Source organism: Grampus griseus (assembly GCF_964374135.1).
Source record: "Grampus griseus genome assembly, chromosome: 13".
Classification (NCBI taxonomy): Eukaryota; Metazoa; Chordata; class Mammalia; order Artiodactyla; family Delphinidae; genus Grampus; species Grampus griseus.
In genome coordinates this window covers 41,924,555-41,937,097 of record NC_139007.1, presented here as the reverse complement: position 1 = coordinate 41,937,097, position 12,543 = coordinate 41,924,555, and the positions used below count along the sequence as shown (strand labels likewise).

Below are 12,543 nucleotides of genomic sequence, written 5' to 3'. Positions count from 1 at the left end.
CCAGCCCAGGAATCCCTTTTCCACCCACTTTACTGCAAACTATCAGGGCCACATAAAAGATGTACATAAATATAGACAAGACATCCGGCACCTTGGCTAAATAAATAAGAGATGTGAGGAAGCAATCACAAAAGCTGAATATTCATCTGGGGCCCTTGGAGGGGCTCCAAACTGAGGCGGGGGGGGGGGGGAGGCCGCCAGGAAAGGCCCGGCCACGGTGTCTGAAAGACCAGCTTGGAGGGGGAGGGCCTGGAAGTGAAGGTAAAAAGGGAGTGGTGAAAATGGGTGTGGGAAGGAAGCCAGGACAGCGCAGCCCTCAATCCCGACCGCCAGGGAAAGGAGGTGGCCGGCGCTCGCGGGGCTCGCCCCAAACGCATCCGCCTCTTGATGCTGAGCTTTAAGCTCCATCCATCTGTACATTCTGCAGCGAGAGCCTCTGGGGAGAGAGAGAGAAAGTGAGAGAGAGAAACGGAGAGGGAAGACAGAAAGAGGAGAGAGAGAGAGAAGGGGGGGTGGAGCAGGCTCTGGCTTACTCTCTCACTCTTCCTTTTTCTACTAAGTTGCTCCCTGGGCTGCCTTGAGTTCCCACATCTGGATACTGCAGACGCACAGAAGGTAAAATAAGTGAGGCACCGCTGCACCACAGGGGGGACCGGCGAGGACCAACAGTGGCCGAGCCCCTGGAAGAGCCCTGTCGGATGTCAGCGGAGAGATGGCTTTGAGCTCTGCCTGGTACGCAGTCCTGCCCCTGTGGCTCCTCTGGGGCGCCGCCTGCTCCCGCGCCGCGTCTGAGGACGACAGCGCTTCTCCTTTTGACATTGAAGGGAGCTCAGCGTTCGGCCAACTAGACCCGCCTGAGACCATCGAGGCCCGCGTGGCTCCCGGAAGCCTGCCGCCTGCTGCCAAGGTACAGTGCCCCTGCCATTGTCACCCTGCTGGGGCACCTGTGCCCCGTGTTGTGTGTGTCACACTTGTGTCCCTCTCTCTCCCCACCCCCTTTCCCTTCCCCACCCGCCTTATGAGTTTCACCTGGACGGGTCAGTTCAGAAACTTGAAATAAAGAGTTTTACTTTGTACGTTGGATTTGGACTTTGTGATTTGAGAGCTGAGGCTTTGGAACACATCCCTGTTCAAACTGGTAAAAGGGCATGTGTCCTGCATACTCTGAGTTAGTAGGCTAGACTCTCAGCTGGGGCTGCAGTAGCACGTCTGACTTTCCGCCGCTTGTTATGTCCCAATAGAGTCATTTTTGTCAAGCCACACCACTTAATGTGTGTGCCCTGTCACTGGCTTCCTGCTCCTCTGTGATGTTAGGACAGTGGGAACAATACTGCAGGACTAATCTTTTTGTCACAAATTAAACAGAAGGTCCTCTGCAAGAGGGGAGGGTGAAGAGTGGGTGAGGGCACTAAAGAAGCTGTTAGGAAACTGCAGAGCAGATACCTTAAATAGACACAAGCCATTATATTCCAGAAACAAGAAGTCATGATGAAAGTCAAGCCCCATCCCAAATGTAAAAATGATGGAGATATGCTACTGATGATATGCTTATTCAAAGAGCTGCTGTTTGAATCCCTTGCAAAAGCGTTTATGTTAAAAGCATAACCAAAGTGTAGAAACTGGGTAAAGGTGGATGAATCCAGAGTAAGTGATTTAAGAACCCCCTGAGCCGAGACGGACAACAGCATGTCCAGGGCGTGGGAGATGCTAAATAGGAGGAAAATGAAGTCACCTAAGTTCATGGGAAAGGAAAGAGCAGTTGACCTAACAACACACACATGCACACACACACACACACACACGCACATGCACACACACACACACCCCCATAGCTATGATTATAGCAACTATAGAACCAAAGCAGTTATGTGGATTGATACATTTCTAATGCCATTGATGCATTTCTAGTGCCATTTCTAACAGCACTGAAGTCTGGATTATTGCCATTAGTCCTACTAATTGTTAGTATAACCATAGTTATTAAACTACTGATAAGATAATATGCATGAAGATGGTCCTTCTCCAGGAGTGAGCCCTACCCACACCCCAAAATGAGGGGAGGATGGGTAGGGCCAGAGCATACCAACTCCCATTGTGGTGTGAAATGTAATCCCCATGAGAAAGAGGGGCACGCCTTCTGCTCAACTTTGTACTCAGACATGGGGAGAAGCCAGACCAGGAGACACTCCACACAATGAGAAGGCTTCACTTCTCTACAGGCTTGGAATCAACCCCCCAGGAAGCATTATCTCCACCTGTTGCTTTGAGTGGAAAGTTCCAGAATGAAATGCTTAAGAGTAGGATTGCCAGATAGAATACAGGACACCCAATTAAATTTAAATTTCAGATAAACAACAAATAGATTTTGGTTATGTCTCAAATATTTCATGGGATGTGTTTATAATAAAATTTTTTTCACTGTTTATCTGAAATTCAGTTTATCTAGGCATCCTATCTTTTTACCTGCTAATTCTAAAACGACAGGCACACATAACTTTTTGTAACTCTCATCTCACAAAACGGAAGAAAATAATTATTTGATTTTTTAGGGAACCTTAAATTTATTGCTGAAACCCTGAGCAACTGCTTATATACTCGTATGTTCAGTGAAATAATATGAAGGCAGCACAGCAGAGGGTTTTAGATTGCAGGCTTTGCAGTCTGATGGTCCCAAGTTCAAATTTCAGCTTGCCTGCTCCTTACCTTGGGCAAACTACAGATGCCCAACTTGCAGATAAAGAAACTGAGACTTAGATAAGTTATTGATGTCTACTTCATATTTCATACAGTTACTGTGATGAAATTAGATAAAATACATAGAGGACTTAACACAGTGACTAACACGTATAAATGCTTAATATATCCTACGTGTTGTCTTTATTATTATTATAAAAAATACATGGCTAGTTGGATTAAAAGAAACCCTTATTTGGGAATATTTCTCAGAACTTTATTTTTATGGTGCTATTTTACTTAATATTGCTTGTCTGTATCCTTCCAATCAAAAAGAATGTCATGTAGTGTGTTAAATTTGTAATACTGTCAGAGACTAATAGGTCCAGAATGCCCGTTGAGTCTTCTGGTTTAGGGAAACAGAAAGAATCTATTAGTCATTCCGGAGGGTCATATGATGTAGAAAGGGTGGGATTGGGGTAATTATGTTCCCACTGCATAGTTTCACATAATGCCCTCCAGTCAGCCTGCAGTCCCACAGCGATTCCAACGCCCCACCATTCGGGTTTCCCATGCTTTTTATAGCCAGTAAGGAGACCTGAAAGCAAATACATTCTGGAGATTTAATAACATGGTACAACCACTCCACTGAATTGGTTCAGGAGGTTATATTTCATCTGTAGAGAAAAAGAGAACATGGACTCATACAAGACATTATTCGCGGGCGTTTGGAGAGGTGGATGGAAGGATATTCTAAAAATACATTCATTTTATTTGAATCGGATATATATATAAATGGTCATTCCTCAATTCTCCTTCAAAGGGAAGAAAGAAAACTAGTAAAGCAAGCATGGAGCAGTGGGAGGTGCTAGGCTGACGGCCTTCCTAAGGCTCTCCCACGCCCCTCCATAGCAGGACTGGCATCCTCTCCACCCTCAGCACAGACTAGGGCATACTGGTGCACAGTGTGGGTTAGGAGAACAAATACATTCAACATGCACTGAATAAAAGGATGGGAAGCATGGGCTGACCAAGAAGGAACGCCCCTCCTTTCCTTCTAAAATAAGCACAAGCTCCTCCAGGATGCAGAGAATTTGAAAACAGGAGCACCATGGGTGCTAGTTGGTAGGATTTTCCTACTATCTGCTTTTTTACAAGCAGATAATTTACTGAGTCCATTATTTCTGAGTATATGGTGAGAACAATGATTCTCAGCAGGTGGGGGTGGACAAAGGGGAAACTAGGTAGTGTCAAAAAGTGTATTTAGTATCCTAATATTCCACATTTAAGAAAAGAAAGACTTAATTTTATTATACACATTATAGCAAGTGAAACTAGGCAAAAGTCTTCTTGGCCAATACGGAGATGCAGAAGAATGGGAGGGGACGCAGGGATGGAGATGGGAACAGTCCCCCAGGAGAGGGTATCAGAGTGTCCTTAGGAAGAGTGACATTCTTGTTTATCAAAAAGAAGCAGGAGTTAAACAAGGTCAAGAACACAGGTTAGAGGTTGATTAAAAGAAACCCTTAGTTGGGAATATTTCTCAGAACTTTATTTTATGGTGCTATTTTACTTAATATTGCCATATCCCTATTGTCTATATCCTTCGTGGCTGGAAAGAAGCCACCCAGAGACTCAGAGAGGAGTGGGGACTTTGCTGGAAGGGCAAAGCGGGAGGTGGTGGAAGGCGACGGTGCTGTTACTGCCTTTGGTAGATTACTGAGAAAATAAGGGAAATAATTGACAATACTGAGCAAACTTCCCTGAGAGGGGAAACCAGGAGTTTATCTCCTGATAACCTGATTGGATTTTGCAGTTGCTGTTCTTAGCTTCCCTCCAAGAAGATTCGTGCCCCATGAACCACAAATGTACCTCACACTAGACAAACTTGCTTGCTAAGAAAAAAAAAGCAATATGAACTAGACTAATTTTGCGGGACTTTTCTTCTAGACACCCTTCATGGTTGATCTGTGATCCCATGCTCCAACACGTAGTTAGGTGCCCTGCCACTAAAGGATTGTAGTATGTTTATTAAAAGACAGCTCAGATCCCTTTCACTATCTGCTTTCCGTTGCCTTATCTTGCTCCCTTACTTTGAGAAAGGCTTTGTAGAACAACATCAAGACTTCCAGTCACTGGCCTAAGGCCATCATTCTATACCGCTGTTCAACAGAGCAGTTGGTAATTTAACACCCACACCCCACCCCCAGCCTGGCATGCAGTCATTATTTCACTCACTTAATACCATCCAAAGAGCAGGTTTGGAGACCTACCATGTACACAGTAATAAAGCAGGCACCAGGCGGGACAGAAAGAAGGCAGAGTCACATCCCTACCCTCAAGGAGTAAGCAATCTAAGACAGAAAAATATACACGTAGCCACTATATAAAGCAGAATGAATTTATGTTCTGTAAGAGCAGCTATCAGCTAAGTGCCATGGGGCTACTGTGGAAAAAGTATTACTCCTGGGCTAGGCCAGTAGGGCACAGCCACTTACTCACCAAACACCAAAGAAAGTTCCTGGGAAACATTATTTTAGAAGGACTGGAATACAGTAATGGTAATAATAATAATAGCGTGGCTTATCGATGACACTCATTGAGTATTTACCACGTGCCAGACACTGGTCTAAGCACTTTCCATGAGTTATTTCCTTTAACCCTCATAACAGTTCAGTGGGATTGGCGTACTTATTATCTCATTTTGCAAACGTGGAAACTGAGGCACAAAGCATTTGCCCAGGCAACCTGCCTGGTAAGTGGCCCAGCTAGGAAGGCGTTTATGAAAGTAATTCAACTGTGCAAGAATATCTAGAAAAATGTGGTGAGGTAAATATAACTATCTGTAGGAACAATTTTAGTCAAAGTTTGATAATTTCTTAAAGTGAAGATATATAAAATACCATTCAAAGATCATTTATGCAGTGCTTGCTAGATGAGTAGCATAAATTACATGGCCTATCTTACAGAATTTATTATAAAACCGCTGGAAAACAGAATTCCATTTGCTGTAATACCAGAGCTCTCAGATTTAACCAGAAGAAATGGTTTTTTTTAATTGTGGTAAAATATACACAAAATTTATTATTTTAACCATTTTTAAGTGGTATTAGGTAATTCACCATTCATCATCATCCATCGCCACCCATCACCATCACTACCATCATCTCCAACACTTTCATCTTCCCAAACTCAAATTCAATACACATTAAACAATAATTCCTGTTAGCCTTTCCCCAGGCCCTGGCAACCACTATTCTACTCTCCGTTTCTATGAATCTGACTACTCTAGGTATCTCATATAAGTGGAATCTACAGTATTTGTCATTTTGTGCCTGGCTTATTGCACTTAACATAACGTGGTCAAGGTTCATCTATGTTGTAGCATTTGCCCAAATTTCATTCCCTTTTAAGGCTGAATAATATTCTACTGTATGTAATATCACATTTTATTTATCCATTTGTCTGTTGATGGACATTGAGTTATTTCTACCTTTTGGCTACCGTGAATAGTGCTGCTATGAACATTGGTCTACAATTATCCATCAGAGTCCCTGCTTTCAGTCCTTTTGAGTATATACCTAGAGGTGGAATTGCTGATCCTATGGAACAGAGACAGTTTTAAAACTCAGATTTTTACGGAGGCCGAGCAAAAAATAACTGGGCAGGGAAAGGAACACATCCTGTGAGTGGTGGGGCCCAAGCAACAGCAGAGGACGGGATGCCTCTTCCAGAGGGCACCCACCTCTCTGTGTTGCCAGGCCTTCTGTTTTTTTACAAGAAGACAGAATCTGGATTCTTAAGTGAAATTGCTGACTCAGTTTTTTTAATGCCCTGTGGGAAGCACATCTGAGGACTGTTTATTTGCAGTCCTCTGCTTTACCACATTTGAAATTCACCTTTCATCAAAGGCACAATGTGGGCATCTAGCCAGACAGATGTGCTATGAATCCAGCTCCCCTACTTTCTAGCTGTTTGACTTTAGGCAAATTAGTGCATTTTTCAGAGGCTCCGTCTGTTTGATTTTAAAATGAATACAAATGTATTTTCTTTGCAAGATATTTGTGAAATTTAAGTGAAATTGTGTGTATAAGCTGGCTAACTCAGTCTGCCCTCATTCTCTCTTCTCTCCCTCCCTCCTCACCCTTTTTCTTCCATTATCTGCTTTTATCTACCTGCGAGTTCAGATTTGTAGTATCAGTCTATTTTCATCTAAATTTTTGCTTATTCTGTAAATTTGATTACTTTCAACTTTTGCTTACAAATTTGCTGATTATCCAACACTGGACAAGAAGGAGACTAGTTTAACTATTAAAATAATTGTATCCCTAATGGTTCTTTAAACATAACCTTTCCCCAGAAATAGGATAATCTGAGCAGTTAAGAGAAATGAATGAGTTTTCCCAAATACCCAAAAAACTAAACAAAAAACCCAGCATATTTGCTATGACAAGGACTATAACCTCTTTTTTTTCCCTTTCACAATTAAATTCTAAAATCTGACTTGTCATAGATTCTTGAAGCATATAATGCCAAAAACACTCCTCTCCTTTAGGGTTTTTCCTTGCTCAAAGTAACCACATAAATATAATGATGGCCAGACATAGTTATGAGACATTTGATTGGTTAGAAACCATTAAAATCAGATTGCCAGTACATGCTTTGAGTTCCAAAACTTAGCATTTCCAAACAATTACTTTCGTGTTTTCTAAAGCAAATAATCTGCTACTTGACTGAGATATAGTGACCACATAGAATATTTAAATATCTACTCCAGTATTTGCCAAAAAGCAGCATTCTTTTTTCAATTGCTTTTCTTTTTGCTCCTAGTGTGGTAAAGTTAAATTCTGGGAAATGGTTTACTAAAGGGAAGTTTAACCACAGATGTTTGTAATTCCAACTTAAGTTTCCCATCAAAGTCTTAATGAAATTCAGCTGCCAGGCAGTCAGCTCTGAATCTGCGTCTTTTTATCATGAGAAACTTGGGGAAAACAGCATTCTGAGGCTGACTGGTAGTGGGAAACTGTCCATATTCAAGCCCAAATCCTCTACATAACGGAAAAAAAAAATACACGAAGAAACAAATTCTCTTAAAAAAAAAAAAAAAGGCGTGGGGGTGGTCAAATGTACTTTAAGTAACATGTAATACAGCCCTCTTTTCACTTCCAGGAATTTCTTAGTTTGTGTGTTGTGTTTTGCTGGAGGCTAGAGATCTAGTGTTTACCTAAAAGGAGTAAAGTATCAATGTTTATGACTCCATGAGAACCAATGAGTTGGAGAAATCCCATAACATTAACAGCTGCATTAACCCAAGCCCCTTGGAGACTAGAGCAGTGATCCATGCTGCATACTACAGCTAAAAGGATGCTTGAGCACAGTGCAGATTCTGTATATTAATATTTATTTTGAAATTATGCCTTCCATTACATGGAGTGGCATGATTACTTTAAAGGAAATCAAGATGTCTAGAGATCAAAGATGTCTTCACTAAAACTCACCTTGGACGTGACTGTTACATGCAACACTGTTGTCTGTTTACAAAGTGAACTGCAACATGGCACACTGCACTGAGCAGCTCTGTAAAGCCAAATGTCGACCCAAAGGAATGCATAATATAGACACAAGCAGAAGGCAAGATAAATGTCTAAAAAGCCTTGTACCGTGGGATGCCAGGGCTGTAGAACCATCTAGAATCACTGCAAGAGCCAGAGCACAAGTTCAGGGTTTAAAATCATGGCTGGCTGCTTCTTCCACACAGAATTATTCCACAGTGCCTTTCAAGGTTCACAGCCACAGTGTGTATGTTTCCCTTTGATGATCAGTGATATAATCTGACAAGCTAAGTGTGCCCTAAGTGTAACCTCTCTTCCTGCCGATATGCCATGAGTCCTAGGAGCAGCAGAGCAGTTCTGTCATCTGTGATTCTGTTAATCCCCAGGTCACAGGTGAGGTGCTAAATGCCTGTTATTTGGAGACTGAACTGAGTCTGAATGCCTGGAGATGGGCCAGTGTTTCTTTGTGGTGAATGAATAACTGCCTCATTCTATATTGTTCCCTTGGAATTGCTGTCTGTCGTGATCAATGCCAGCAGACACCCTGAAATTCCTCTCATCAGGGACAAGCCCTGAAGCCTCTATTGCAGCACAGAATTCAGCAGAGAGGAGACGTGTTTGAATGCGGAGCCAGTGGGTGGTTATTATTGGATGTATAACTCTATTGGACCTTGCACTGGGAACCATAAAATCAAAGGGATCATAGGATGTTAGATCTAGAAAGAGAGTTGAGAGATTCAAACCCTCTCATTTTGTAGGTAAGGAAGCTGGGTTTCAGAGGGGTTGGGGTGCTTCACTCAAGGACACAAAGTTCATTAGCAGCAGTGCCAGGAACTATGTCTTCTGACTTCCAGCCTTATTTTCTTTCAAATTATTTCAATCAACTGAATCATCCTTAGCTTTAGAACTGGGGATCATTAAGTAAAATATATTTTTTTAATAAAATATATATATGTATACACACAGATATATATATATACACAGATATATCTTTAAGAGAAGAATTGTTTACTTCTAATATACTATCACTTTACTCTTCATTGTTTCTAGTTAACCTTAAGTTGAATTATCAGTAGGAGAGTCTCCCAGAATTGAGTGGAGTGGGAAAAGCACTGAACCATGAGTCTGGAACTAACTATTCTTGTTCATGGCCATGCCACTAACAGCCAGATTACCCTTACCAGTTAAAGGAACCTGGGTAAATCCCTTCACCTCCTGGGACAGCTTGAAAAGAACAAAACAAAATCAAGGTTACTTCAAGCAACCAAGTTCTATAACTGGCTAATAAATAGATCAAATTATAAACTACTTAAAGGGGAGCTGACCTAAGGAACGGAATCACTCAGAGTCACAGCTGCTGTCCTAGTTAGAACCCCAAGATTTAGTATCCAGAACCTGAGGGAAACACAGGGTCCTGATCTGGTTAAGAGGGTTGGGTGGGGATGGTTTAAGAGTCCTTTTTCCTGCTTCCTTCAGGGTCAGAGCTGAGAATGGTTTGCAGGACAGAGCACTGGCCCAGCCACTGACAGGAGCCTTTCCAAGATGACACGCCCAGGAGGTTTCCCAGCCAGCATCCGGTGCAGACACCTAAGTGTGTCCAATGAATATTAATGGTCTCCCATGCCAGGGTTCCTGCTGCCATCTGCCCTCTCCAGACCCTTCAGGGTGACCCTAAGCATGAAGCTCCACATGGAAAAACAAGAAGGATGACAATGGATGAGATAAGGGACATGGGGACTTGTGTCCCTGAGTCTTCTAAAACTTAAATGACATGTGACAGAGGGTCCAGAGAGGAGAATGTCTTTTCACTCTGCACAAAAGGAAGGAAGAGCCAGTGAGGGATTATTAATTCACTGTAAACATCAACTGAAATCACTGCATTATAGTAGACACAATAATGCCACCAACTAAGCCTTCATGACAAGGTAAAGAGGAAGCTTAATTTGATAGCCTGCTCTAGATTGAGCAGAATGCAACATTTGGAAGCAAATATTTTAAAGGACCTTTCTGGAAGTCAGAATCGCCAGTGTGTGAGGGAGCCTGCCCTGGGGGTGTGAATGACTGTGGGGAGGAGGGGTCGAAATCGTGGAGGCCCCAAATGTGGCCCAAGGACAGCGGCACCAGCAGCACGTGGACCCGTACTGGGAATGCAGACTCCCAGGTCCCACTCCAGAATCAGCATTTTCACCAGATGCCCAGGTTGTTCACATGCACATTAAAGTATAAGAAGCACTAGTCTCTAAAATGCAGCTGGGCTTAGATTTTAATGGGACTTCAGGAAATTGAGAATCCAGAAAAGGGAAGCATTTTTGACATAATGATAGAGAGGCCTATAAAATAAAACCAAATCATGGCTGCATGAGGCTAGTAAGAGAGCTCATAGGCCCACCGGGGTACTAGCCCCCGGCCTGGAAAGGTGCACTTCAGAATAAAAATCAAGCTTCAAAGAAAATTGCTGCTTCAAGGCATCTGGAGGAGCTGAGAAGGTAACATCACTTCCTGAAACCCTGGCCCGCACGCAGCAGGTGTTCAGGAAGGGAATTTAAAGAAAGACATGAATAATAATAATATTTTTAATGTTTATTAAAATGCTTAGAGGATATCAAACAGACAAAAAAGACAGACATGAAATGATAAGGAAGGTTTCCTACTCCCAGCACACACAGCCTAGAAACAGGACCACTGGAGATCTGTGTCCTTGAGGGGAAGGGAGCAGAGACGGGAAGAATTTACTTGTGGAACCTTCTTGGAAACAGGGCATTGCCAGACTCTTAGGAAATAGTGGGATTATAACGTTCTCTCTTGCTAACAAGGGAAGCTTTCTAATTCAGGACAGTGTGTCTTCGGGGAGTGAGGAGTGTGGTCTCTGGCCTAAACTAGAAAGAAACTTGATAAGAGATATGGAAGAGCTAGCTCCCCGGAATGAGAATTGCCAAGGCTAGCCCTCAAAATGGAACCTCTCTAGAGGGATTGAGATTTCCAGGAAAGTGCTGTTGAGACAGGGTCTCGGCCTCCTCCTGCATCAGCAGAGTCACCTCCATTCTCCTGGCCCCTTCCAGGTCTCCTTGATGCAGCCACAGCCCTGAGAGGGCCCCTTGTTATTCTGTAACAGCCTTACAGGACAGCTGTCACCCTTTTGATTTTAATGCCTAACCACCTGCTTAGCACTAGCTGTGTCCTAGGCGTTGTTTGAGGTGCTCTATGTGTATTATTAATTTTGCTCATAAGCTAATGAGGAAGGCACTGCTATTAGCACTATTCTACACTGAGGAAACTGAGTCATCTAGAAGTTGAGTAATTTACCCAAGATCACAGCTTAGGGAATCTGGCTCCAAGCTCTTAATCTCTGTCCTGTAAATGACCCTCTAATGTCTGTTTCTAAATCTCAGAGTGTCTTACAATAGCTCAGCTAACAAGGGTCCCCAGTATCATCCAGCAATGCCAGAGTGGTCTTAGAAGCTGATGAGTCTATTTAAAGAACATTTAAATTAGTGGTATGTTTATACTTTGACTTGTTTTTCAAGTTATAGAGTAAACTCACTCTATCATCTCAATAACAATAGGAGGTTCTTCTTTAGGCATAATAGGAATAAAGATTGACATAATATCTGAATGTATATGTATTTATGTATCTTCAAATATGCTAAGCATTAGTCATTTCAGTGGAATCCTGAGTTTACATTAGGGACCTACAACTTAAAAGAACTTGATAGAAGGCTAAAGAAAGAACTTGAACTGTAGTAAAAGCAGGATCTCAGGGGAAATGATTAGACAAAGTATGTCAATCATAGGAAAACTGAATGAAGTCTTAGAAACTATTTATCTTTAAAAATTTTTCTTTATAAAGGAAAATATGGAAAGAAATGGAGTTTGGCAACTGAAAGGATTCAAGTCAGACCTAAAAGACACATAAGCTGTTAACTTCTTTCCTAGAAATTTTTTTTTAACCTTTGCTTTTCATTGCTTTTGTTATTTTTTTTTAACTTTAATTTTTTTAACATCTTTATTGGGGTATAATTGCTTTACAATGGTGTGTTAGTTTCTGCTTTATAACAAAGTGAATCAGTTATACATATACATATGTTCCCATATCCCTTCCCTCTTGCGTCTCCCTCCCTACCACCCTCCCTATCCCACCCCTCCAGCCGGTCACAAAGCACCGAGCTCATCTCCCTGTGCTATGCGGCTGCTTCCCACTAGCTATCTACCTTATGTTTGGTAGTGTATATACGTCCATGCCTCTCTCTCACTTTGTCACAGCTCACCCTTCCCCTGAGAAAACCATAATTCAAAAAGAGTCATGTACCGAAATGTTCAT

At 42.2% G+C, this 12,543-nt stretch overlaps 1 protein-coding gene across 1 annotated transcript in view; it reads left to right on the top strand.

Annotated features, from left to right (window-relative positions):
* Positions 1–329: 329 nt before the first annotated feature.
* Positions 330–12,543, top strand: part of LAMA4 (laminin subunit alpha 4) — a 151,159-nt gene continuing 138,945 nt past the window's right edge. Inside the window, exon 1 of the mRNA XM_082668705.1 lies at positions 330–907. Coding sequence (XP_082524831.1) covers positions 713–907 — 195 coding nt within the window. The 5' untranslated portion in view covers positions 330–712. The remainder of the gene's footprint in view (positions 908–12,543) is intronic.